Here is a 27,996-nt window from a genome sequence, read left to right on the forward strand (position 1 = left end):
TGGAGAAGGGAATGGCTCCTACTCCAGTATACACTTAAGAAGTTTACTCCTTTCCTATGTTACCCCAGTCTGTGTGTATCACTATAGTAATGCTGAACTAGTTGTTTTTTAATTGTTTTAAATGTCTTTCTGCCCCCTAAAACTGGGTTCCTTAAAAGCTCCCTATCTATATTTCTTTCTCCAATCCTAACATGTTAATTAATTTACAATAATGAGTTCAATAAATATTGAATGAATAAATGAAAACAAACAAATGATAATCTGTTAAAGAATAGTTAAAGGAACATGAAAAAGGGAGTAATTTTGTTTTGGAAATCAAGGAAGCCTTCACAGGAAGAGTTGCAATTTGAGCTGAATCTTGAAGAGTTGAAGTTCCTCAGACTGACAAGGGCAAGAAAGAGGCATTCCAAACCAAGGGAGCATGTCTCCAGGCTTGAGGATATGGAAGAGCTGAGAACTCTTGTGACTGAATGATAGGAGCTATGATGAAAGATGAGGCTGGAGGAGAGTGAGGGCTAAATCATGAATGACATCAAGCCAAGGAGTCAGGTCTCAGGCAGTGAGGAGCAAATGGAGATTGCTGAGCAGATAATTAATTGTGCATTTTAGATTATTAGGAATGAATCAGAAGGCTTTTTAAAAAGTGAGATAGTGAGATAAAATTCACTGTAAAAAGTGAGATAAAAATGAGATAAGAGATAAAATTCACAGTAACCATTTTAAGAAAGAAGTGGCTTAGTATATCCACAATGTTCCACAACTATCACCACTCCATAAAAATTCCAGAACATTTTCATTCCACTAAAAGTGGAAGGCTATTTTGACAGCTGTCCCTGATAGTCTGGTCATAGGGATGAAAAGGAAAAAAAGATGAAACTTTGAGAGACATTTCTAACATAGGCTCAACAAAACTAGACTAAAATGTTAGTTTTAGTCAGCTTTTTGAAAACATCCTCAAAATACTGATTCTAGTTTTTTGCCACCTTACTTGCATTTTTCTTACTGTTATTTACTGTTGCAACAGCTTTACTGTCTCTTCATTTTTTTTCCTTATTTTTTTTTTCCTTTGGGCTGTACCACATGGCATGTGGGATCTTAGGTTCTCAGACCGGGGATCTAACCCGTACTCCCTGTCATGGAGACTCGGAGTCTTAACCACTGGACCGCCAGGGAAGTCCCCATTTTTTTTCCTAATTTTGTATGACTTTTGTACTTCTCTTTTATGTTGGTGCTGCATTGATTCAACATGAAATCTTTGTGAAAGGATGAAGACTGAAGGCTGTGCTAGGAGAATTTGCCCATATACTGAGATTCAAGAGATCACATGCAAATGGATGTTTCTTTGTAATTATTGATATAAAGCAGCCAGTTTTGTAATAATGTATACTGAATGCTGAAGAAGTCTTTTTCATTTATAAAATTCGAGGCAGGCTATAGGAGTGAGATTGACTATAGGGAGCATGAGGGGAACTTTGGTGATGGTAACATTCTGTGTCTTAGTTTGGGTGTTGGTTACTCTAGGTATACTTTTGTTAAAACTAATCAAATTATACATTTCACTGTATATAAAGTTTACCTCAATATTTTTTTAATGAAAAAATTAGAGGTGACTGAATGGGGCCTAGTAGTCAAGTCTTTGTCCTATAGCATTTGAGGTATTTCCAAAGAGAGACTCTGGCCGAGCATCCACAGGTATTAGATCAGACCCACAGCATCTGATGGTATTGCTGAAAAAGAGTGCTTCAGTTCCATGATAGTCTTTGCTAGGAACAGCTATCAGTCCCCTGTGGCTTCCGGTATGCTAACACCATTGTGGCTGCTACTGAAATTTGTTTTTAGATGGGTTTTTCAGCAGAGTTTCCTGGGTTCTGTCCAGGAGATTGCAGAGAAGTACCCTTTTCCACCCTCCCAAGTGATACAGTAATTTGTAACCCGGGGATGGGTCTGTCTCTTAAGTATTGCCATTACAGGATGGGTGTAGAACCTAATTCTCAGTGCCTTAGTTTGCCCTGTTAGTCTGGCTGCTGCCCCTTCCCCCACCCCACTGCTTGCAGATTTGTTCCCTTGGCTCTTTCTCAGGAGCAGGGGCAGCAGCTGGGCCTTCCACATCCTGGCACGAGTAAGGCTAAGAGTGCCTGATGTCTAAATTGGTGCCAGTCACGAGCTGTGAATCCCAGCTAGAGCACTCCCTTCCTCAGTCAGATTGGGCTTCTTACTCTAGTACCAGATTACGCCTCTGCCCAGCTCAGCTCACAGCTATTGTTCAGAGACCACAGACTTAAGGGGAACTGGAGTTTCGTTTTCTCAAGCCTCTTCTTCACTTAGCCAAAGTCTGGTCTTGGCGAGAGCTGACTAATTAGGTCTTGTATTTAAAGGTAGGTGGGTTGAGGACCCAGAATAGACTGTGGAAGTAATTCCCTGATTGCCACACCTTATTGAGCTAAAACTCCTTGACGTTAATCAAACACTTAGAAGATTGCTAACCTTTCACTCTTAGTTGCTCCTTTGAAAATTTCTATGATAATTCTGTTAGATCTAAGTGAATTACCATTGTGCTGTTAAAATTGCATTTTCAAAAATATACTCACATGGTACAACATTCAAAAGGTGCAAAAAGACCCACAGTGAGAAGTCTTCCTTTCATCCCAGGATGCCATGCAGATTGTGGCAGATGAATTAACTATATTACTCAGTTCAGTTCAGTTGCTCAGTCATGTCTGACTCTGTGACCCCATGGACTGCAGCACGCCAGGCTTCCCTGCCCATCGCCAACTCCCAGAGTTTACTCAAACTCATGTCCATTGAGTCTGTGATGCCAACCAACCGTCTCATCTTCTGTCGTCCCCTTCTCCTCCCACCTTCAATCTTTCCTAGCATCAGGATCTTTTCAAATAAGTCAGTTCTTTGCATCACGTGGCCAAAGTATTAGAGTTTCAGCTTCAACATGAGTCCTTCCAATGAACACCCAGGACTGATCTCCTTTAGGATGGACTGGTTGGATCTCCTTGCAGCCCAAGGGACTCTCAAGAGTCTTCTCCAGCACCACAGTTCAAAAGCATCAATTTTTCGGTGCTCAGCTTTCTTTACAGTCCAGCTCTCACATCCATACATGACTACTGGAAAAACCCCAGCTTCGATTAGACGGACCTTTGTTGGCAAAGTAATGTCTCTGCTTTTTAATATGCTGTCTAGGTTGGTCATAGTTTTTCTTCCAAGGAGCAAGTGTCTCTTAATTTCATGGCTGCAGTCACCATCTGCAGTGATTTTGGAGCCCAAAAAAATAAAGTCAGCCACTGTTTCCACTGTTTCCCCATCTATTTGCCATGAAGTGATAGGACCAGATGCCATGATCTTAATTTTCTGAATGTTGAGCTTTAAGCCAAGTTTTTCACTCTCCTCTTTCACTTTTGTGAAGAGGCTCTTTAGTTATTCATCTCTTTCTGCCGTAAGAGTGGTGTCATATGCATATCTGAGGTTATTGGTATTTCTCCCCACAATCTTGATTCCAGCTTGTGCTTCATCCAGTCCAGCATTTCTCATGATGTACTCCACATGTAAGTTAAATAAGCAGGGTGACTATACAGCCTTGACGTACTCCTTTCCCAATTTGGAACTAGTCTGTATTATTATATTACTCGTGTATGATATATCCTCACTAAAGGGAGCCTTTTGATGAAAGTGAAAGAGGAGAGTGAAAAAGTTGGCTTAAAGCTCAACATTCAGAAAACTAAGATCATGGTATCCAGTCCCATCTCTTCATGGCAAATAGATGGGGAAACAGTGGCTGACTTTATATTTTTGGGCTCTAAAATCACTGCAGATGGTGATTGCAGCCATGAAATTAAAAGACGCTTACTCCTTGGAAGGAAAGTTATGACCAACCTAGACAGCATATTAAAAAGCACAGATATTACTTTGTCAACAAAGGTCCATCTAGTCAAGACTATGTAGTAGTCAACTGTGGTGTTGGAGAAGACTCTTGAGAGTCCCTTGGACTGCAAGGAGATCCAACCAGTCCATCCTAAAGGAGATCAGTCCCGGGTGTTCATTGGAAGGACTGATGTTGAAGCTGAAACTCCAGTACTTTGGCCACCTGATGCGAAGAGCTGACTCATCTGAAAAGACCCTGATGCTGGGAAAGATTGAAGGTGGGAGGAGAAGGGGACGACAGAGGATGAGATGGTTGGACGGCATCACCGACTCAATGGACATGGGTTTGGGTAGACTCCGGGAGTTGGTGATGGACAGGGAGGCCTGACGTGCTGCAGTTCATGGGGTGGCAACGAGTCGGACACAACTGAGCGACTGGACTGAACTGAACTGAAAGGGGGCATGGACGGCACCGGATTAAGTGTTTGAAAAACAATATTTTGTCTGGAAACTGTTTAAGGCTGAAGGCAAAACTGCCCATAAATGCTGTGCTCTACTTATGAATTTGTTTCTCACAGAGGTTGACAATTCCAAAAGTAATTTATAGCTACACTAGGGTTGAAAAGAATAAAAAATGGTAGATAATGGGAACCAAGTTCCTCACTGTCCAAGAAACAAATTATAAATAAGCAAGGGGGAAGGCTAGAATGGACCCTGTGGTACTATATTAGAGTGGAGACTCTAGTATCATCTTATATTTAGTTTGATATATATGGATAGGTACAGAAATAATGATAATACGTGTATACACGTAAGTTAGAATACGTACATGTATTTCCCAGCTCTCTCTGCCGAGGAGGGCCTAGAAGCAGTGATAGCCCAATAGCAATGAGTGGAGCTACTTCCAAATGTTGGTTTTTAATACCATTCTCCAATAAAAGGAACCAGGACTTCTTGGGGCAAAGGCTGATTCAAGGGTTGGGGCAGGGAAATTGCAACATGAACCTTTAGTATTTTGTAGTGCCAAAAGGTAAGAAAGCACTTTAAAAAAATAAAAGGATAGGGTATGTCAAAGGGACGCTGGTGCCAACAAGTGTAAAGAAACTCCTGATGGCTAAAGATAGAAAATTGAGCAACAAAATAGCCTAGTATTGGGTTATAACCCAAGGCATAAAATATGCATGAGCCTATGCTGATATAAATAACTAAATAAATGAAGGGAAGAGATGAATCTTCCTTAGAATAACTCCAAACAACATAGATAAATAGTCCTCCTTCTAAGAAACGGAGCTGAATCTCCCCTTTGTCCTAACTCACTAAGTGTGGACTCTGGACTTAGTGACTCCCTTCCAAAGGAAAGAATCCGGAAAAGGAAAAATAATAACTGTATGCGTGGTGCAGAGACCTGCTGGCACTACCTTAACCAAGTGGTCAGAGTTACAAGCACCAGTGGTAAGTTGTGTTGATATATTGTACCTGTGATAGGATGCGACGAGAAAGGTACTTTGCCTCTATGCTATTATTCTTACCCCAAATCCATAACCACAGGACAGACATGAGAAAAACATTAAAAAAAAAATCATCAAAAGACATTTTATGAAAATATTGATACTTTTTTAAAATACCAAAGTCATGAAAAACAAGGAAGATTGAGGGATTCATTATGGCTAGTTGCAGTGTGATATCCTTAATTGGGTCCTGAAACAGAAAAATTACATTAGTGGAAAAATGGGTAAAATCTGATAAAGTCTAGAGTTTAGTTAAAAGTAATATACAAATGCTCATCTGTCTTAGTTTTGACAAATGTACTATGTAAGATGTTAGCATTCAGGGAAACTGGGCAAGGAGATATATAGGAACTCTGTACTACCTTTACAACCTTTTTTCTTTAAACCTAAAAGATTATTCCAAAGTAAAACCTTTTTTTAAGTCTACCTCTCAACCCCATTGGATTGCAAGCAAATCAAATCAGTCAGTCCTAAAGGAAATCAACCTTGAATATTCACTGTAAGGACTGATGCTGAAGCTGAAACCCCAGTACTTTGGCCACCTGATGCAAAGAGCTTATTCACTGGCAAAGACCCTAATGCTGGGAAAGATTGAAGGCAAAAGGAAAAGGGGGTGGCAGAGGATGAGATGGTTAGATAGTATCACCGACTCAATGGACATGAATTTGAGCAACTCTGGGAGATTGTGAAGGACAGGGAATCCTGGTGTGCTGTAGACTATGGGCTCATAAAGAGTTGTACAGGACTTAGTGACTGAACACACACACACTCATTCCCCTAGCTATCAGTCTCCTTCCCTGGAGACAATCAGTATTACTAACTCCTTTTATCTTCTAGAGATATAAATAAATACAAATAGAAATAATTCCCCCTCCCTTTAAAAACAATGCTATGCACATACTATATATTAATACTATTTATGTACACTCTCTGCATCTGGTCCCATCACTTCATGGGAAATAGATGGGGAAACAGTGGAAACAGTGTCAGACTTTATTTTGGGGGGCTCCAGAATCACTGCAGATGGTGATTGCAGCCATGAAATTAAAAGACGCTTACTCCTTGGAAGAAAAGTTATGACCAACCTAGATAGCATATTGAAAAGTAGAGACATTACGTTGCCAACAAAGGTCCGTCTAGTCAAGGCTATGGTTTTTCCAGTGGTCATGTATGGATGTGAGAGTTGGACTGTGAAGAAAGCTGAGCACCGAAGAATTGATGCTTTTGAACTGTGGTGTTGGAGAAGACTCTTGAGAGTCCCTTGGACTGCAAGGAGATCCAACCAGTCCATTCTAAAGGACATCAGCCCTGGGTGTTCTTTGGAAGGAATGATGCTAAAGCTGAAACTCCAGTACTTTGGCCACCTCATGCGAAGAGTTGACTAATTGGAAAAGACTCTGATGCTGGGAGGGATTGGGGGCAGGAGGAAAAGAGGACGACAGAGGATGAGATGGCTGGATGGCATCACCGACTTGATGGACAGGAGTTTTAGTGAACTCCGGGAGATGGTGATGGACAGGGAGGCCTGGCGTGCTTCGATTCATGGGGTCGCAAAGAGTCAGACACGACTGAGCGACTGAACTGACTGAACTGACACTCTATGTTCTGCTTTTAAATCTTGTTCCATTATTAGTGTAAATATATAGGTTCCTCAGCCTTTTTTCAGTTTCTTTTCCTAAGTTAGCTACAGAGAATTCCATTGTATGGGTGTACTATAACTAATTTAACTGATTTCTTATCATTGATGGCCATTTGTTATTTACAGTCATTTGCTATTATAAACTACTCTGAAGTGAGAAAATTTGTACATGCATTATTTTGCACTTTTTAAAGTACATAGGGTAAATTTTGAGAAGATTCCCTGGGTTAAAGCATATGTATTGACACACTTGTACCTTAAAAGATACTCTCAAATTGCTCTTCCTGGGGACTTCTCTGGTGGTCCAGTGGTTAAGACTCTGTGCTTCCAAAGCAGGGGGCATGGGTTCAAACCTTGGTCAGGGCATTAAGATCCCTCATGCCAAGTGGATGGGCCAAGGAAGAAAAAAATGCCCTCTATAAAAAGGCTGAACCAACTTATATGGCACCTGCAGTGTTTGAGTGCCGTATTTCTGCCTGCCATCACTGAACATAGGAGTTAGACAAAATGTTTGATCTTTGCCAGTTTGTTTGCATTCCTGTTGTTAATGTAGTTCAGCATCTTCTGGTCTTGCCCATTTTTTAAGTTGGTTGTTGGTCTTTTTCTCATTGATTTGTAGAAGCTCTTTTTATATTGGTAAAATAGCCTTTTGTTACAAGAATTGCGTATATATTTTCCTAGTTTGTCTTACGATTTTTTTTCTTGCCTTGCAGAAAATCCAGGTTTTTTTTTTTAATGTAGCTAATTTTAACTAATCTTTTCTTTTATGGTTAAAGTATAACTTTATATTATACTTAGAAATGGTCTCCTGTTTTTTTTCTTTAATCCATTTGAAATTTACTTTGGTGAAAAATTCAGAGCCATTGATTTTTTTGTTTTTGTTTTTTCCCCAAATAACCAGTCATTGCAACAGCATTTATTGAATAGTCTGTTTTTCTTTCATTGAAATAATGCTTTTTAAAATCATATTCTCATGTATTTGTGTCTCTTTCTGGATTTCCTGCTCCATTTTTGTACCATTGATTTCTTTGACTGTGAACTCATACTATACTGTTCTTTTTTGTTTATACTTTTATTATGGAGAATATAAAGTGTATTCAGAAGTATACAATATTTTAATTATTGTAAAATTTATTTATAAAAATCTTTTACTATCTGGAAGAACTGCCTTTCCACCCTCATTCCTCTTTTTTAGAATTTGCCTGATGATGTATTATTTTTGCACATCAACTTTCTCACTTGTGCTTTAAAGTTTTCACCATTCAGATATTCACATTTTTCTGTTACGTTTATATTGAGGTATTTTTCTCTCTCTTTAAAATTTTATTTGTTGCTATTATTACTTTTTTCCTTTATATAATTTTACAAGCTAGTGTTAATTTCATATTAATTTTGTACCTAGCCATCCTAACCGGAGAAGGCAGTGGCACCCCACTCCAGTACTCTTGCCTGGAAAATCCCATGGATGAAGGAGCCTGGTAGGCTGCAGTCCATGGGGTCGCTAAGAGTCGGACACGACTGAGTGACTTCACTTTCATGCACTGGAGAAGGAAATGGCAACCCACTCCAGTGTTCTTGCCTGGAGAATCCCAGGGACGGCGGAGCCTGGTAGGCTGCCGTCTATGGGGTCCCACAGAATCGGACACAACTGAAGCGACTTAGCAGCAGCAGCCATCCTAATGAGTTATTTTGTTTCCAATATTTTTTCATGTATTTCTCTTGAATTTTCCTAGGTAAACAATCAGGTTACCTTCAAATGATATATTTGCTTTCTTTTCAGTTTTTATACTTGGAGCTGCATATCTGAAGTATTACGAAATGCCTCTAGTGTGGAGGGACTCTTGGCAAGCACAGTGGACCCCAAGGTGTAAACCCAGGATAGGCAGAAACATTGGCAATATAGACATTAAACCCTAGGATGGACTTTTTTGTTGTTATTGTTGTTGTTTCATATTTCTTTTTTTGCTTTCCTCTAGATGTGAAATCTGGAAGCTATACAGTGTTACAAGTGGTGGAAGCCCTTGGGTAAGCGATCTGATCTGCTCTAGAACAACTCTCATCAGCCCTGGCAGTACACTCTGAAAACAGTTATTCTATCCTCAATTTCTTCCACTGCAGCCCAGTTCTCCCTCCCCCTTCCATATTAGTACCTCAGGCTAAGCCTATGTTTCTCTTGAAAAAAGTTTCATGCCAACTGATTGAGACCCTTGACGAGATGTTGAGAACACAGCCTGTGGGCCACAGTAGCTCTTGAGTCAACCTTTAGAGCCTCTAAAGTCAGTCTTTAGGTGAGGGTGGGTGGTGCTTCTCTAGCCCCACCCTCGCCTGTGGCATCCTAGTCAGCCTGCATCTGACTCAGACCCTGTGGGCCCTGCCTGGGAGGCCGACCTGGCACAGGATTCCCCACTGTAGGGAAAGGCTTGGGACAACAGCTGGAAGACCACTGTTCAAACCAGATACTCCAAGCTCCAGAGGAGGCATGTGCTTATAGTATAAAGCCTGCTCTTCTCATATTTTGTTCTTGGAAGACCATTTAAATTGGAAAGTCTTAGTAGCAAAGGTTGTTAAGTGTCATAGCTAGCGAGTCTTCTGAAACAGAGAGAAATAGAAAACTGGGGAGAAGATGGGAGGGTAGGTCACTATTATGCATTTCTCCCATATGTTGTTGTGGCCTTGGTTCATTTTTTTAAAGTAACAGCTTTATTGAGATATAATTTACCTATCATAAATTCACCATTTTAAAGTGTGTATTAAAAAAATAAATAATAAAGTGTGTATTCACAGATTTGTGCAACCGTTAGTAACCACAGTCAATTTTAGGACATTTTCATCACCCCAAAAAGAAACCCCACGCCTATTAACAGTCACTCCCCACTCCTTTCTCTTCCTTGCACCTGGTAACCACTAATCTACTTTGTTTCTGTGGATTTACCTATGCTGAAAATTTCAGATAAATGGAATCATACAATAATATATAATCTTTATGATTGTCTTCTTTCATTTGGAATAATGTTTTCAAGATGCATTCCTGTTGTAGCCTGTATCAGTGCTTCATTGCTTGCTGAATAATATTCTGTTACATGGATATACCACAGTTTGTTTACCCATTCCTCAGTTGAGGGATATCTGAGTTGTTGTCACATTTTGACTATTCCGAATAATGCTTCTGTGAGCATCTGTGTGCCTTGGTCCATTTTTAAAGGCACAGTTTTCTGCTTCTGAGTGGGGCCCTTTCTGTAAGTTCCTATCCCAGGTATCCTGTCAAGACTGATCTTTTTTGCCCCAGTTCCTCTAGCTATAGGTACTCTTGAGACTTCCCGGTGGCTCAGTGGTAGAGAATCCACCTGCAGTGCAGGAGATGAGGGTTCGATCCGTGGGTTGGGAAGATCCCCTGGAGGAGGGAATGAGGAAATGGCAACAGTAGTCTTGCCTGTGAAATTCCATGGACGGAGGAGCCTAGGGGCTACAGTCCGTGGGGTAGCAAAGAGTCAGACACTACCGGACGACTGAGCTCAGCGTAGGTACTCTTATCCTTGTTTCCTTAAGGTACCCTGGCCAGCTCTCCTTCAGAAGTCTTCTGCTTCCTTCTTTGCTTAGATTCCTTGTGGTATGTTTAAATGTAATCTCTGTGATTTGTTTTGAAGATAAATCACCTTGTTGCTTCAGCCTGGGTCCTCCCATATCAATAATCCTAAATAGTTAAAGTTTTTATTCTGACCATCTTACTTAGTACATTTCCAGTTGTAAAGACTATAATGGTTGCTTTAATAGTGATATATTTATTCTTCTCCTGTTTAGGTGAAAGTGAAAGTGAAGTTGCTCAGTCGTGTACGACTCTTTGCGACCCCATGGACTCCTCTCTTCCAGGCTCCTCTGTCCATGGGATTTTCCAGGCAGTAGTACTGGAGTGGATTGCCATTTCCTTCTCCAGGGGATCTTCCCAAACCAGGGATTGAACCCTGGTCTCCCGCATTGTAGATAGACACTTTACCGTCTGAGTCACCAGGGAAGTTTTGGTAGAAGCTGCCAATTATCTCTTGAGCCCTGTGGGTAACTGCTAAGCTCTCTTTCAGAGAAATGTCACAATTATATCACTGAGGAGAGAGTAAGCCCCACACCCAGTCAGTGCCTGGAGGCAGACACTTCTGTTGGTGTCACATATGCCCCTGATGACACCTCCAGGCCAATCTGGGGATTGGCCTTACTGTTGTTTGTAATGCCAAGCGCCTCCAGAGTACTTTCCTGGGCCAGCTTCCATGCCCGGGGTGAGTGTGACTAATTGCAAAATATTTACTTCCGAAGTTTGAACTGGGTAATATCAGGCTTTCTATCTTACTTTCCCCCAGGTCTTCTCTAGAGAATCCAGAACCCCGAACTCGGGCCCGTGGGATCCAGCTTTTGTCACAGGTGCTCCTCCAGTGTCACTCCTTGCTGCTGGAGAAGGAAGGTACTGGTAGGCGTGCTGAGCCAAAGCCTTCCGTGTCTATCAGGCCAGCTTACCGGGCGGGAGGGAGGGAGGGAGGGATGTAAGGTATCTTCGAACTCCTAACACAGGGTCGTCACACATCACTAGTGTATGTGGCAAAGAAGATAAGAATTGAGACACAAGACACATGGATTTCAAATGTAGCCTTGGACAGTTTTTTTTCCCCAGTATGTCTTCTGTCTGTAAAATGGACAAAGTAGTGTTTTGGAGTAGAAAAGTAGTGAAATATCAAAATGCTTTGAAGTCCTGAGGAAAAAAACCCACAACTTATTTATCTTCCATCGCAGGGGTAGGCAAACTGCAGCCTCTTCTTATAAATAAAACTGTATTAGCATATAGCCATGTCCATTTATGTACCTGCCGTTTATGCGGCTTTTATGTTACAGTGGCCCAGCTGAGTAGCTGTGACATACTGTGTTCTAGACACCTGAGATATTTACCATATGGCCCTGTGAGAAAACGTGCCAACCCAAGTTCTGTAGAAAGGCAGGTCTCGGGTTGAGAATGGGTTTGATTGTGACCTCTGTGCGAAGGGATAACCCAAGATGCTCACCTGTTTTCTTGACAGATAAGGAAGGAACCCCCCAGATGGGAGGGCTTGGGACATACCTAGGTGAAGGAGACAATTTATAGTGAAGCCCAAGCAGGAACAGCCCTTAGAAACTTTGGGAAGAAGCAATGCCAGCGGGCCCTTCTCCAGCCTGTGGAAACTAATGACTGAATTTCTGGTCTGTTCAGTGGTCCACCTGATCCTGTTCTATGAGAACCGGCTGAAGGACCATCATCTTGTGATCCCGTCTGTTCTGCAGGGTTTGAGGGCACTTGTGAGTTCTCCTTTTCTGTATTACATACCATGTTTACAGGAATCTATTTCCAGTGAATTCTCTCCTTCTGCTTAGTGGGTGAGACTTCAGATACTTCAAAGCAGATGCCTAGATATGGGGCTAAACTAGTCTCAGCCAGCTCCACTTCTGTTTTTAGTCTGGAGAGTAAAAGTGTCCTTTGGGGACTGGAATTCAGAGTCAACCTGGAAGGAGCTGCAGAGACCTAATCAGCTTGAGAAAAGGGACCATGTTTCTCCCCATCAGCATTTCTTCCCCAGCCTGGATGTTGTAATTCCCACTGTAGTTAGATAGGCCAGTTTTAGGCTTGAAGGCTACACTAAAATTTCCAGAATTCCCTCTGTGTTCACACTTCTCTTCTCCCCCAGAGCCTGTGTGTGACCCTGCCCCCAGGGCTGGCAGTCTCTGTGCTTAAAGCCATCTTTCAGGAGGTCCACGTACAGGTGAGTGATAATGGTCACTTCGGTATTTTCTATCTTCCAGCCCTTGACATAACTAGAATTACATGGCAAAAAATAAATTGCCTTCTAAGAGTTCTGAACTCTTACAGGCCTTTGGCCATATGTGCCTGCTGTCCCTTGCTACTGTATAAGGAGAGGGAGGCATGCAAGTACATCTGACCTGTGTCCTCTCACACCTAAAGAAAGTGAGGCACATAGCAGGCAGGTTTGGGTTATTGGTTCCACTGCTAGACTGCTGGACCATAGCCATACCTTTTCTCTGCATTTCCCTGAGGTTCATCTTATTCTGGTATAAAGAGAATTACCCAGTTAGAGACGATGAAGCAGGAAGTACTTTTGTCAGCTGAGGTATTCTCTGGGCACTTCCTTCACTTTCTTCTGTCTCTCCTACTAAGTCCCTGCCCCAGGTGGACCGGCACACAGTCTACAGTATCATCACCAACTTCATGCGAGCCCGGGAGGAAGGTGAGAGGCAGGGCTTTCGGAAACCTGAAAAGTGAACACAACTTTTCTTCCCCCTTTACCAGGACTGATTTTAGCCCAGGGTAATATGAAAGAGTCAGTACTCTGAGAGGAAGATGAAGGGAAACTGGGAGTCACTCACTCCCCAGTAAAGTAAAGGAAGGGTGGAGCTTGAGCTGAGGTGTTAAATTCCTACCTCCATAACCATTATATATTGTTGTACATCTTCTCTTCACTGAGGACTCTCTTGGAATAGGAAAACAGAAATGGTCGGCTCTGGGAGGCGTGAAGAGGGAGGCAGTGAGAGAGGGAAAACACAGGCCAGAAGAAAGCCCCGCTTTCTTATCTTGTGGGACAGTAGTGACCTTGTTCTCTCCTCCCCAGAGCTGAAGGGCCTAGGAGCTGATTTCACCTTTGGCTTCATCCAGGTGATGGATGGGGAAAAGGATCCCCGTAATCTTCTGGTGGCCTTCCACATTGTCTATGACCTCATCTCTAGAGACTACAGCCTGGGTACGTCCTTGTAGCTTTGGATTAGCTGGTTGGGGCTTGTCAGATGAAAGGCTTGTAAGTCCTCCTTCTTTCTCTGTTGCCTTTAGGACCTTTTGTGGAGGAGTTGTTTGAAGTGACATCTTGTTACTTCCCTATTGATTTTACTCCTGTAAGTAGTACCTTTCATTCATTCATTCAAATACTGAGTGTCTGTTGTGTGCCAGGCCCAGTTCTAGGCACTGAGGGTACAGCAGTGAACAAAAAGAAACGACCCCTGCCCTCAAGAATTTAGCACGTCAGTAAACCGGGAAGTGGAAAAACATACTTCCTAAAAATGTACTTAGTGCTTAGAACTACAGGATTGTAGAACATGATTCATGTCCTTGAAAGTTGAAACATTTAAGTAACAGTAAGAGATTATGGACCGAAACAAGTGGTGGTACAGTTGTTCAAAGACAGAGTTGAGTGTGAGCTAGAGTAGGCAGGAACTGACTCACAGATAAAATAGGATTTCATTTGGTTTCTGAAGGATATGTAGCATATGATCCTGGATTCTCAGGGCACATCTCAGGCAATAGAAACGAAGACACAGTTGAGCATAGCATGTACAGGAGGTGTTTTCTCGATGCCCTCAGACCTTCTCCCACTCTGCATCTTGATTCACCTTCTCTTTTTGAATACTCAGGGTCTCAGCACTTTATGGGTATGCATGGTATGTAGATGAAAGCATTAGTAATTTGGAAGAAATGAAAGGAATTATACCACACACATCAAATTTACATCAGAGCTCAGTTGGTAAAGAATCTACCTGCAATGCAGGAGACCCCAGTTCGATTCCTGGGTTGGGAAGATTCCACTGTGGCTCAGCTGGTAAAGAATCCACCTGCAATGCGGGAGACCTGGGTTCGATCCCTGGGTTGGGAAGATCCCCTGGAGAAGGGAAAGGCTACCCATTCCTGTATTCTGGCCTAGAGAATTCCATGGACTACATAGTACATGGGGTCTCCAAGAGTTGGATATGACTGAGTGACTTTCACTATTGACTTTCCCTGCCTTTAAGATAAAAAGCCATTTTTGCCATAGGGAATTTCTTAGCAGCTTATTTTAGCTGACATCATGTTGCTGGGACCACCTCTCTCCTAATATTCTTTTCATTGCTTTTGTAATCAGTATCACTATTTCTGCTCAGAAGTATTTAAGCCTTTGAACTCTTGAAAGCTCTTGGTTAGGCTGCCAGATTTTTCTGTTTTTACTTTCTTTATTTTGTGTTTGTTTTGAAAAGATAATATATTCACAGGATTCAAAATACAAAAGGTACAAATAGGTGAAAAATCTATATACCATCAAGTTTATTTCTCCGCTGTCAACCAGTTTTATCAGTTACGTCTGTATCTTACAGAGCTTTTTCATCCATGTATTAAAAAATGCTCTTCCCTTTTCCCATAAAAATGGTAGTGGATTTACACATTTTTCCTATCGTTTGGCGTTTTCACTTAGCAGTATATCTTGGAGAGGGTTCCATAGCAGTATATAAATTAGCTCTTTATTCTTTATGACTGTGATTTTCCTTTGCATGGAAATACCTAATTAATTTTCCTTGTCCTCCATGGGACAAAGGTTTTTGCTAATCTTCTCTGTTATAAGCAATGCTGCCACCTAACATACCCTGCCTGTACATGTATCATTTCACACATACGTGGGTTTATGTATGTAACAGTTGGATAAATTCCTAAAATTTAGGAATATGTGCACTTAAAATTTTAGGGTGGGCAAGAATTTTTTTTTTTTTTGAAAGATAGTACGGTGAACACCATGCAACATTTAGAGAATTAAGCCTCTTTACTGCCACCAACCATTTTCCTTTCAGAGATAATCATTGCTCCCAACTGCTTATATATTTTCTTGGAGATGTTCTAGGCAAAACAAGTTTATAGATAATAATTGGAAAATTTATTTGAGCAGAGTTGTGTGTTTTTTTCCCACAGTGTGGTCTATGGGAAGCAGAAAGCTCTTGTCAGTTAAAATAGGGACACCTGGCTTTCAGTGTTAAATTTGTGTTAAAAATATTCTTTACGGTCTTATTGATCTGTATAGGCCACTTGCCGTCATCATCATGGATCACAGCAGTAGAAGTTAGGGCGAGATAGCTGCTATTTTAGACTTTGTGGGCCTTATGTTCCCCATTGAAACTCTTCACCTGTGCTGTTCCAGCACAGAAATGGCCCTCGCCACTGGAATGTGATACAGGGTCTGTATTGCAATAAATACATTTATGGACTTGGGAATTCACATTTCATATAATTTTCATGTGCCACAAGATATTATTTGACTTGTTTTTCAACCATTTAAAAATGTAAAAACCAGTCTTAACTTAGCCATACAGTCTTAGCTGGTTGCTTCCTACTCTTAATGCAGAGTCAATACTGAATCTTTCTTTCCCATCATCTAAGGATCCCTTTATCTTTTCTCTTGGATCAAATCTCCATTTTTTGTATTTATGTATTCCTCATTTTATGGTTTATTCCTTCATTTTGGTGATGCTCGTCCCTTATGAGCTTCCCGTGGGTGTAAAAAGAGTATAAAATGTTTTCCTTTTCGTAAATCTAGAATCTCTTCATTCTTTGCTCACACTTATTGATAATATGGGTATAAAATTGAAGACATTGCTATATTTACTTCTAATTTTCAGTTGCTGTGAAGAAGTCTGAATTATTTCTGCTTTGCAAGACTTTTATGTTCACTTTTTTTCCCTCTTTTCAGGAAGCTTTTAAGCGTTGATTATTTCCCCCCAATATATTGAAAATTCACAGTGATGTACCTTAGTACAGGTCTGTTTTCATGCATTGTATTGGGTACTCGGTAGGTCCTGTCAGTCTGGAAGGTCATGTCCTTCCGGCCTGGGAAATTTTCTTGGCATTCTTTCATTGATGATTTTTTCCCTCTGTTAGTTCTCTGCTCCTTCCTTTGGGAACTCCTGTCAGTCTTTTACCTTTTCTTTCATATTTCCTTCCTTTACCTTTTTGTTATTTTATAAGAAAATTTTATTTTTATCTTTTCTATCAGTCAGAGTCCAGGCATGAAAAACAGAAACCACTTTGGTATTTAAAACAAATAATTTAATGCTGGAAATTGTTTGTACAAGTTATGGGAGAGCTGAGAAGCCAAACAAGGGATAGTGAGGCAACCTGTCAATAGCAGGAAACCATTACCACCCTGAGGCTGGAGGGACAAAGGGAAAAGTTGATGTTACTGGACCTCAGGGGCTGAAAGTATGACAAAACAGAGGCCTTCAGTGGGACCTGGAGCCAAGGAGGAGATGCTGCCAGTGGTGAACGTGCCCACTAAATAGAGATGGGAAGAAATGTCCTGGGTTTTCCTTTCCTTCTGACCTGCATTCATCTACAACTGCTTCCCATTGACTGAACCTCGGCCACTGTGGGAACCTGGAGAATGCAGCCTAGAGCCTGAGGAAGGGATCCGAGGGCAGAAAGGCCCAGGACCAGCGCGTCTCCCAGCGGTTGATTTTTCCATTTCTGCACTCATGCTTTGAATTTCCCAGGGCCTTTTATTGTCATTTTTGATGATTTTTTTTTTTTTTTAAATAGCATTCTATTCTTATTTAACCCATGAATGAATTACTTTCTTACCATTCTTGAAAACTCTCCCCACACCTGTGGTCTTTGTTTCGTCCAAGTTTTTTTTCAATTTATGTTGTTCTCTATTTCCAGGTTAGAGGCTTTCTTCAGATATCTAGTAATCCTTGGGAGTTTGCACATGTTTCAAAGTGAGGATTATAAAGCTGAGTGGGAGCTCTGAGCACATAGAATGGGCTGATTGAGGATGAACTTCCCTGTAGAGTGGCTTACATGGATAATTTGGGAACCCCCAGGTTGCAGGATCTTTATTCCCGGTCTAGGACTTTGGCAGTGAAAGCACTGAGTCCTAACCACTGGACATCCAGGGAATTCCCACTTAGACCTCTTTTGATTCAGCACCCTGGCCCTCAACTGCATTTTTGTCTCAGCTCTGTCTCACCCTCTCCAGGAATTAAACCCCCAGATTCTGCTGCAGCTAAGAAGGACTTGAGAAGCAATCTGGGAGGTCAGACTGCTTCTCTAACCCCACTCCCAGTTCCAAAGGCACCTGGTACTGCTGGTTGCAAAGCTTTGTGAGGAGACTGTGTGGTGTATATGGAGAGTTACTAAGCTTTCCCCAAGCCTACTGAGGATTCTGTTGTTTTGGCTCTAAGTCATTTTCTTCTTACCCATCTGCTTTTACAATTTTGTTCCTAATATCTCTTGTCCTCTTCACCCTTTAGCTTTATATCTTAAAAAAAAGAAAAGAAAATCCCCTTACTGCATTTTTGGTGGGGTTTCAAAGAAAAAAAGGAAAATCTGATCTATGTTTTCAGTCTGCCTTCTTGACATACACATGGCTAATAGGCACATGAAAAGATCCTTAACTTTGCTAATTATTCAAGAAATGCAAATTACAACTACAAAGAGGTATCACCTCACACCAGTCAGAATGAAGTGAAGTGAAGTGGAAGTCTCTCAGTCGTGTCCGACTCTTTGCAACCCCATGGACTATACAGTCCATGGAATTCTCCAGACCAGAATACTGGAGTGGGTAGCCTTTCCCTTCTTCAGGGGATCTTCCCAACCCAGGGATCAAACCCAGGTCTCCCACATTGCAGGCAGATTCTTTACCATCTGAACCACCAGGGAAGCCCCTAGTCAGAATGGCCATCATCAAGAAGTCTACAAATAATAAATGCTGGAGAGGGTGTGGAGAAAATGGAACACTCCTTCACTGTTGGTAGGGATGTAAATTGGGCAGCTGCTATGGAAAACAGAATGGAATTACCTTATGATCCAGCAGTCCCACTCCTCTGGTATATATCTGGAAATGATGAAAACTCTAATTTGAAAAGATACATGCAACAAAGTAGAGGACCTAGAGATTTTCATACTAAGTAAGACACAGACAATTATATGTTACCATTTATATGTGGACTCTAAAAAGTAATACAGATTAATTCATTTACAAAGCAGAAAGGGACTCACAGACATAGGAAACAAACTTTACGATTACCAAAGGGTTTTAAAAGAGATTGGGGAGGAATAAATCAGGAATACAGGATTAACAGGATATATAGGAGTACAGTCCATCCTAAAGGAAATCAGTCCTAAATATTCATTGGAAGGACTGATGCTGAAGCTGAAACTACTTTGGCCACCTGATGCGAAGAACAGTCACTGAAAAAGATCCTGATGCTGGGAAAGATTGAAGGCAGGAGGAGAAGGGGATGACAGAAGATGAGATGGTTGGATGGCATCACCGACTCTATGGACATGAGTTTGAGTAAACTCTGGGAGTTGGCGATGGACAGGGAAGCCTGGCATGCTGCAGTCCACGGGGTCGCAAAGAGCTGGACACGACTTAGCGACTGAAATGAACTGAACAGGATTAACAAATACATATCACTATATGTAAAACAGATAAACAACAAAGGTTTACTGTATAAAACAGGGAACTATAATACCTTATAATAACCTATAATGGAAAAGAATCTAAAAGATATATATAAATGTATATAACTGAACCACTTTGCTGTACACCTGAAACTAACACAGTATTATAAGTCAACTGTATACTTCAATTAAAAAGAATCTGCCTCTTTATACAGAAATCATCAATGCTTTTATATTGCCAGAATTACAGCTTTTTATAAGGGTGGAAAAATAGAATTGTCCATCAAAGGGAGATTATCCAAATAAATTGTCGCTCAACCACACAATGAAATAGTATCAGCCACTAAAACAAATGCTATGAAAGAATAATAACATGAAAAAAATGTACCTAATGTATGAAGTGAAAAAATAGACGGCAAACCATATGTTCAAAAGATGCATGGTTTCTAAAGCTATATATATTTTAAAGGGAAACAGTGTCTACCAATCACATAGTCATAATACCCTATATACAGAGAAGAAAGTTGCACCAAAAAGTTAAGGGTGTTTATCTCTGAGTGGTGAGATGATAGATCAGATGGAAACTGCGTGATCAGATAGAAAATAAAGGCCCGACAGAAATTTCCCAAGGAACAACACGAAAGAGCAAGCTGTCTTCCTTCTGGGGCCTTGTACCACTTTTCTGGCAATTTGGCTGTAAATCTCACCCTGTTCTGCAGGGTTGGTAGGTTCAGTCCTGTGTCCAGGCATGGTCTAAAAAGAGATACAAGGCCATGCCTCTTCTCCCTTTTGCAGCCACCTAATGATCCCCATGGCATCCAGAGAGAAGATCTCATCCTGAGTCTTCGAGCTGTGCTGGCTTCCACACCACGCTTTGCTGAGGTGGGTCTGGCCAGAGTTAGGGCATGTAGCCTCAGCCCTCAGAAGGGTCAGAAGAAAGAACAGTTAAAGGCACGGAGGAAAAGAAAGATCCAGTTTGCATTCTAGGGTATGGCATCCTGCAAGTGTCTTCAGACCTTCGAAGTAGAAAACTTTACCATCTCTTCATTTAAGATAGTATTCCAGTCCCTATGTGGTGCTATCTTTTGAGATCCTTTAGCTTTGCCAGCTAGCCCACTTTTCAGGTCACTTTTCAGGAGTCCGGCCATGGCTTGGGAGGGAGATTGGTTTACAGTCACAACTCCTGACTCAGTGCAACTCGGTGACGTAGTGCCTACCCCGGGGGCTGGTGGCAGCAAGGACATGGTGGGCTGGCCTCGTGCTCAGTTCTTCCTTCTCTCCCACAGTTCCTGCTGCCCCTGCTGATTGAGAAAGTGGACTCCGAGATTCTGAGTGCTAAGCTGGATTCTCTGCAGACTCTGGTGAGCGATTTCTCTCTTTTGAGGACCCAGCTGTCTTTAGACAATTTAGCAGTGCTACAGGATTATGGACTGATTCTTAGAGAGTCGGGGAGCTGTTCCCTGGGCCTCAGGAGAGGGATACCCAAGGTCTTGGCCTGTAGGTTGACGTACGGCCCGCAGCTGCGTTTTGTCCTGTTCTGTAGTAACAGAGTGGCAGCTGAGGAAAGGCTGACCGGGGCTCCCTCTTCAGGCTTGTTTCCATCAGTTGGGACGAAGTCCTGTTTTTCAGTGGTCTGGGTAGGATGGCTGTGAACCCCTGCTGGTCTTACTGCTGAGAGCCGCCTCTTTCAGGTGCAATTATGCTGAGGGGGCTGCACGTCCCAGGAAGTCTGAGAGTGTAGACGGCCGTTAACCTCTGCTCTCCCTGGCAGAATGCTTGCTGTGCCGTATACGGGCAGAAAGAACTAAAGGACTTCCTCCCCAGCCTCTGGGCTTCTATCCGCAGAGAGGTGAGTGTCACTTAGATAAACTGACTACTCTTAACTCCTAGTTGTCAGGTCAGGCATGAGGGGAGCTAACCTACCCTATCCTTTTCCCTCTGTTGCTGTGCCTGGTTATTCAGCAGGAGAGCCAAGGGGCATACTTTGGTTGAATGATATGGGTAGGGCCAGCTGCTTACTGATGACGTGATCAGTCTCCCATTGCCCGCTTCCTGTCCTTCCATGGTAAAGGGCATAGGTCACTCCGAGTAGAGGGGGAGAGGAAGAGACTTTGGGAAAGGGATCCCAACAACCACCGCTCAAGGTTGGTATTCAGTTTCTCAAAAAAGTATGTGGGGACGTCCCTGGCGATCCAGTGATTAGGACTCCATGCTTTCAGTGCAGGGGACGTGGGTTCATTCCCTCAGCGGGGAACTAAGATCCCACATGCTGTGCAGCACAATCAGAATTGAAAAGGAAAGAAAAGATGTGTATCAATATCCTAGTGGGACTAAGGACTTAGTGAGAATACATCAATTGAGATGAAACTCACGTGAGGGGTTAATTTCCACTGTTGTGCCCTAAAGGTTCTCACCGCCCTCTCCCAAGAAAGGAAATAGGCAGCAGGTGGGAAGGGTCTCACCTGGTGCAGGCTCACCTCAGTAGCCATGGGATCCCTCCCTGACAGGTGTTCCAGACGGCAAGTGAGCGGGTAGAGGCCGAGGGCCTGGCGGCCCTCAACTCCCTGACTGCGTGTTTGTCTCGCTCTGTGCTGAGGGCCGATGCTGAGGACCTCCTTGACTCCTTCCTTAGCAACATTCTACAGGGTAATGGGGCATGGCAGCTAGAAAGGGGAATGCACACAACAGAGGGAAATTCCTTAAGCCCAGTGACCTTTCAAGATCAGCCCCCAAGATCAGTGATTTGCGTATTGGAGCCCTGCTTTGAATTGAAAGATATTTATGTAATAACTGCTAGTCCTGGGGCTCAGCCTCCAGCTTCTGTGACCTGCAGGGGAACCGGGCAACGTTCAGCCTACTCCCCGGGTCTGTGATGTGCTGCCTCTCTAGACTGCAGGCACCATCTGTGTGAACCGGACATGAAATTGGTGTGGCCTAGCGCCAAACTGCTGCAGGCGGCTGCAGGCGCGTCTGCCCGGGCCTGCGACCACGTCACCAGCAACGTGCTGCCTCTGCTGCTGGAACAGTTCCACAAGCACAGTCAGGTAAGGAAGCAGAATCTTTTCAGGAAATGATGGGACCCTGGGCTAGGATGGCTCTCACAGAGAAAGCTGTGTTGCGCTGGGGCCTAGATGTAGTAGATCTTGGGTTTTGCTCCCATTAGCTCCCATTAGCTGCTTCTGGTTCCCTTGTTCACTCTTTTCCTCACACTCTTATGCACAACGATAATTCTCCCCACTTCCATAGTAGCAAGACTGAAATCCATTAAAAGGTAGTCTTTGACCCCATACCCCTTAAAACATTACAGAGCAACCAGCGGAGGACAATCCTTGAAATGATCCTGGGTTTTTTGAAGCTGCAGCAGAAATGGAGCTATGAAGACAAGGGTGAGGCCGTCTTCTAGGTGTGCTGGCCAGGGGGTGCTGAGCTCTGTAGCCCTGTAAAGGAGGGCAGGCCGGGAGTGCTACAGAGAAGTGGCCTGGAACAGCCAACCTGTTGTTCGCAAGTTGTAGCACAAGAGAACACTTAAGAAATGAGACCTGTTCATTTTTTTTCCTAGTGTACTTCCTGGGTATCCAATGGATTAAATTCTTTAAATCTGTCCCAGGAGTTCCCTGATCCAGTAGTTAGGACTCCATGCTTCCTCTGCAGGGGGCATTGGTTTGATGCCTGGTTGGGGAACTAAGATCCCACGTTCGATGCTACACAGCCAAAAAAAAAATCTGCCCCAAGTTATCTTTGCATCAGTGCTGAATGAGGTTTCCCTCTAACCTGGACTCTGTCTCTCCCTAGATGAAAGACCTCTGAGTGGCTTCAAGGACCAGCTGTGCTCACTGATGTTCATGGCCCTGACAGACCCCAACACCCAGCTTCAGCTTGTTGGCATTCGTACACTCACAGTGTTGGGTGCTCAACCAGGTACACTTAAGGGAAAGAAAAAAGATTGGAGTTTTTGGTCCCTTTGCTGTGGTTTTCTGTCTTAAAGAAAGAGCAGTCTTTATTCCCTGGTTCTCACAATTCTGTATGATTTGGGATTTCTATGATCCCAAATTGGGATTTGGGATTATGATTTGGGAAGGATGGTGGTGGCTGCTGGGGAAGAAAGATGAGGTTCATGTCTCCTTCTAATACAGATCTCCTGTCTTCTGGGGACTTGGAGCTAGCAGTGGGTCACCTGTACAGACTGAGCTTCCTGGAGGAGGATTCCCAGAGTTGGTGAGAACATAAGACAGCAAGATAGAGCCAGCTGTTCCAGGGCACTGTGCTCCTGACCCTTGGCTTTCCCAGAGGACACGGACTCTGTGCTTGGCTCTGGCTGCTAACTGGTTGGAGCAATTGTTGTAGGAATGTTCTCTTTTGGGGGGCATTAAGAAGCCCTTTCCAACTTAGTGGTATAGGTACTTGAATCCTGCATTTTTAGAAAGGTGGTCTCAGAAGCCCACGCTCCTGAATCTGCCTAATGGCAGGCCTAGGCAAGAGAGCCTTGGACCCAGCTGAGCTAATGCTCACCTGCCCTGTGCCCCAGCAGGGTGGCAGCACTGGAAGCATCAGGAACCCTGGCCACTCTCTACCCCATGGCCTTCAGCAGCCACTTAGTGCCCAGGCTTGCTGAGGATCTGTGTACAGGTACGTGTCTCTGATCTTCTGTGGCTTGGTCCTTCCCAGGGAAGTTGGTGGGGCGGGGGGGTTCCTTCATGCTTGCCATCACACAGTGAAACCTGATCTCCTGGGTTGCTTTTCAGAGGAGTCAGATTTGGCTAGAGGGGATGGGCCCACCAGGTGCTCCCGGCATCCACGCTGTCTGCAAGCCTTATCAGCTATATCCACACATCCCAGCATCGTCAAGGAGACGCTGCCTCTTCTGCTGCAGCATCTGTGCCAGATGAACAGAGGTGACTACAGGGAACAGTCACTGAGGAGCTGGGCTGGAGGGGGAGCTGCAGTCAGGTTTGGAGTTGATGTGTCTAAAACAGTGGTTCCAGTGATGGCTCTAGTAAGAGTCACATAGGAACTTGAAAAAATGCTGACTGCCTGGGCCTCATGCAGTCCAACTGATTCAGTCTCTAAGGAGCAACAATTATTAAGAATGCTTCGATGATTTCCGTGTGGAATCCATTGAAAAGCACCACTGTAAGGCTATGCTACTCAAAATAGAGTGCATCAGCCAGGAGCGTGGGCATGATCTGGGAGCTTATTAGAAATGCAGAATCTCATGCAAGTAGCACTCTGTAGCAGATAAAACTGTCTGACACAATTTGAGCTTGCTATAGAAAGAAAGTCTAACCTATTCCGGTATTCTCTTCTCTTCGAGACAAGGCGTTATATAGACTTAAACAGTGTTCCAGCTGAAAAAAAAAGAAATGCACAATCTCAGGCCCCACTGGTCAGAATCTGCATTTTAGCAGGATCTCCCGGTAAATTGTACACACCCTGGAGTTTGAGGAGCACTGCTCCTCACAAGTGACAACAGCTGTGGCTGTTACGAACCTGTGCATGCCCACCATGGGCCCTCACTAATTCCCTAAGCTCCGCACTCTGTACTGCCCTGTCCTTTGTGGTTGATCCAGTCAACAGAGGATGATCCAGCACCTGATACAGAATAGAAAGAACACTGGATTCAGAGCACGGCCTGGGTTTGATCCCTGACTTTTGCACTTACTGTGACCCTGGAAAAACCACTGCTAATTTATTGAGCTTTCACATCCTCCTCTACAAAATGGGGGAAATGATACTGCTGAGGGGGTTGTTTTGAAAACTAAAGGAGAATGTATGTTTGACCCTTAAACAAAGTTTGTACAGCACACACACTTTTTTTTCCACTGGGTAAAAACTATAGTACATGATCGCAGTTGGTTGAGTCCACAGATGCAGAACTGCAGATCCGGAAGAACCGCTTCGAAGAGAATGGTTATAACTGACACATAGATCTCCGACTGTGCAGGAGGGTAGCTCCCCACACCCCCACGCTGTGTATCAGTGCTTCTGTTGCAGAGCTGGCAGGGCAGATCTCTGCTCCTAGATAAAATGACTTGGCTCTTTATATTAATAAGATACTTACCTTTGATTAGTCTTCCTATGTCCCGTATCTGACAGACCGGGGAGTGCTTTTAAGAAAACCTTACGGAAAACTTTGTCGCCACACAGGGAGTGTGAGTCCAGGAACCAGTGAAGTTATTGCTGTCTGTCAGAGCCTCCAGCAAGTGGCCGAAAACTGCCAGCGCGACCCCGAGAGCTGCTGGTACTTCCATCAGACAGCTGTACCCTGCCTGCTTGCCTTGGTTGTGCAGGCTTCCACGCCAGGTAACTTGCCCCTTCTCACCCGTCCCTCTCACCCCAGCCTTTCCACTGTGGTGAACAGCCCTGCAACCTGCAGGGTTTCGCTGGTATTTTGCACCAGCAGAGGTGTCTTTTGAATTCTGTGTCCACATAATGAGATTTCACTTTAATCACAAGGTGCCAAGCTGACCGCTGGAGAGAACCAAAATCTACTAGTGTTAGCAACACTTCAAAGGACGCACACTTTCCCCCCTCCCCTTCAATTGCTGTGTAATTAGATTAGTTAGAATTAGGCTCTGGAGTTTAGACCTGGTTGGGTCTCATGGTCAACTCTACCACTTGCTCACTTAGGTGCTTAGTCACTCAATTGTGTCCGACTCTCTGCGACCCCATGGACTGCAGCCTGTCAGGCTCCTCTGTCCATGGGAATTCTCTAGGCAAGAATACTGGAGTGGCAAGAATTCTCAAGGCAAGAATTCATGCCCTTCCCCAGGGATCGAAACCCAGGTCTCCCACATTGCAGGCGGAGTCTTTCCCATCTGAGCCACTAGGGAAGCCACCACCTGCTAGCTTAGGTGAAATACCTAGGCTTTCTAAGCTCCGTTCCCTCACTTGTGCAAAGGAGATGGAGAGTAATACCTGTGTATCACAGGGTAGTTGGTAAGGATTAAGTAAGTTAATTCGTAATGCTTAACAACAGTGATGTATGTGTGTATGGTAGCTGCTGTGTAAAAGGAGCCACGAAGATAAATCCACGTTACCTTTAAGTTTTTGAAAAAACTAACAGTTCTGATGTTAAGAATATTCCTATTAGCTAGTCTTATTTCCCACTGTTGTCTAGTCAGAGGCAATTCTCAGGAGCTCTCTGTGGCCCACGTTAGACATTCCTGCTTCTGGTGCCCTGCTGGTTCCCAGGGCTACAGCATTACTAGAGGACAGGTTACAAACTGCTCCTGCTGTAACGAGAGTCACGGCCCAGTCACGAGGGGGACAGGACCTAATCGTGTGAGCCACAGTCATGGCCTGTGCCTGTGTGTGTTTTGATTTGGCAGAGAAGGAGCACTCAGTTCTGAAAAAAGTCCTGTTGGAGGATGAGGTCTTGGCCACTATGGCATCGGTCATTGCCACTGCCACCACCCACTTGAGCCCTGAGTGAGTATAATCATGCATTCGACTTGATCCCAGGGAGGCTAGCATTCTTGGGAAGTAGCAGATGATTTCCTTCTGAGCTGTCCTCTCACCCAGATGTAAATGTGAAGGTGGTTATTTGTTTTGTAAGTCTTATTGGCAAAGAAAGAAGGGGTCTTTTAGCCCCATGGACTGTGGATGAGGGTTTGGGGAGCCATGGACTAGTGGTTCTTAACTACAGATAGGTGTGCATGAGAGTCACCTGTGAAGCATTTTTGACATATACAGAGTCCTCTTGCTAGATGATAAGCTCCAAGGGAACAGGGATTTGATCTGGCTGGGTCACTACTGTAGCACCAAGGCCCAGGACAGGAATGGTTCCTGGCATGTAGTATGTGCTGAGTTAGTATTTGTTGAAGGTGTGAATGAGCATGCTCTGGTCCCTGGACTCAGTGAGTCCCGGGAACCCCAGGGCTGCTGTCGAACCCTGGCTCCTTGATGACACTGGGTGTACCCCCTAGCTTAGCCTCCCAGAGTGTCGCCCACATCGTGCCCCTCTTCTTGGACGGCAACATCTCCTTCCTGCCTGAAAACAGCTTCTCTGGCAGATTCCAGCCATTCCAGGTGAGGGTCCGATGGATCAGACCCAGATGGGGAACAGTCTTGGGACATCTGCCCTTCAGATCTTTCTGGGAAATCTGGGATGGGTGTCTTCAGGGGCACAAGTCTCTTGCTGGTGGGACAGGCTTGATAGGGCCCTTCTTCCTTACAGGATGGCTCCTCAGGGCAGAGGCGACTGGTCGCACTGCTTATGGCCTTTGTCTGCTCCCTGCCTCGAAACGTAAGTGACCACAACCTTTGGGGAAAACCCCAGTTTAATCCTGACCAAGGGAGCTGGAGCCCAGGTGACTTCTGGGCTGAAATTTGTCACAGCTAAGCTGATTTTCTGCTTTGCCCACTGGAGAATTCACTTCCCCTTCACCCTGGCCCCTGCTGCCACTCTCTTCTGGTTGTCTCTTGGAGTTCAAATGTTCTCTGGGTCCATGACATGACCAGGTTTTCTACAGGTGGAAATCCCACAGCTGAACCGACTCATGGGGGAGCTTTTAGAGCTGAGCTGCTGCCAAAGCTGCCCCTTCTCCTCTACTGCTGCCGCCAAGTGCTTTGCAGGACTCCTGAACAAGCACCCTGCAGGTACTGGAGGGAGAACCAACTTCTGATGCAATCTTGAAGTTTAGTAGTAACTCATTCTCTTTAAAGTGAAGTGAAAGTGAAGTCGCTCAGTCGTGTCCGACTTTTTGCGACCCCATGGACTATAGCCTGCACCAGGCTTCTCCGTCTGTGGGATTTTCCAGGCA

General features: G+C 43.8%; 1 protein-coding gene and 1 non-coding gene across 4 annotated transcripts in view; both read left to right on the forward strand.

Moving 5' to 3' along the window:
- MMS19 (MMS19 homolog, cytosolic iron-sulfur assembly component) overlaps positions 1–27,996 on the forward strand; it is a 35,599-nt gene that overhangs the window by 4,736 nt on the left and 2,867 nt on the right. The window contains exons 2-23 of one of the 3 annotated variants that reach the window (XM_005901163.2): positions 8,994–9,042; positions 11,364–11,464; positions 12,242–12,327; positions 12,714–12,788; positions 13,202–13,271; positions 13,653–13,781; positions 13,868–13,929; positions 20,030–20,116; positions 20,521–20,595; positions 21,006–21,083; positions 21,742–21,880; positions 22,124–22,278; positions 22,542–22,620; positions 23,027–23,152; positions 23,368–23,449; positions 23,760–23,860; positions 23,977–24,126; positions 25,379–25,534; positions 26,563–26,662; positions 27,160–27,262; positions 27,411–27,479; positions 27,706–27,832. In XM_005901163.2, the coding sequence (XP_005901225.2) occupies positions 8,994–9,042; positions 11,364–11,464; positions 12,242–12,327; positions 12,714–12,788; positions 13,202–13,271; positions 13,653–13,781; positions 13,868–13,929; positions 20,030–20,116; positions 20,521–20,595; positions 21,006–21,083; positions 21,742–21,880; positions 22,124–22,278; positions 22,542–22,620; positions 23,027–23,152; positions 23,368–23,449; positions 23,760–23,860; positions 23,977–24,126; positions 25,379–25,534; positions 26,563–26,662; positions 27,160–27,262; positions 27,411–27,479; positions 27,706–27,832 (2,199 nt within the window). Of the gene's footprint in view, positions 1–8,993; positions 9,043–11,363; positions 11,465–12,241; positions 12,328–12,713; positions 12,789–13,201; positions 13,272–13,652; positions 13,782–13,867; positions 13,930–20,029; positions 20,117–20,520; positions 20,596–21,005; positions 21,084–21,741; positions 21,881–22,123; positions 22,279–22,541; positions 22,621–23,026; positions 23,153–23,367; positions 23,450–23,759; positions 23,861–23,976; positions 24,127–25,378; positions 25,535–26,562; positions 26,663–27,159; positions 27,263–27,410; positions 27,480–27,705; positions 27,833–27,996 lie in introns of those variants that run through there. The other 2 variants (XM_014479929.2, XM_070363383.1) reach the window with 2 other exon arrangements.
- LOC138985873 (small nucleolar RNA SNORA28) lies at positions 24,451–24,572 on the forward strand. Its single transcript, XR_011462835.1, has one exon. It is a non-coding gene; the product is annotated as a small nucleolar RNA SNORA28 (small nucleolar RNA).

This window comes from Bos mutus, chromosome 26, assembly GCF_027580195.1.
Source record: "Bos mutus isolate GX-2022 chromosome 26, NWIPB_WYAK_1.1, whole genome shotgun sequence".
NCBI lineage: Eukaryota > Metazoa > Chordata > Mammalia > Artiodactyla > Bovidae > Bos > Bos mutus.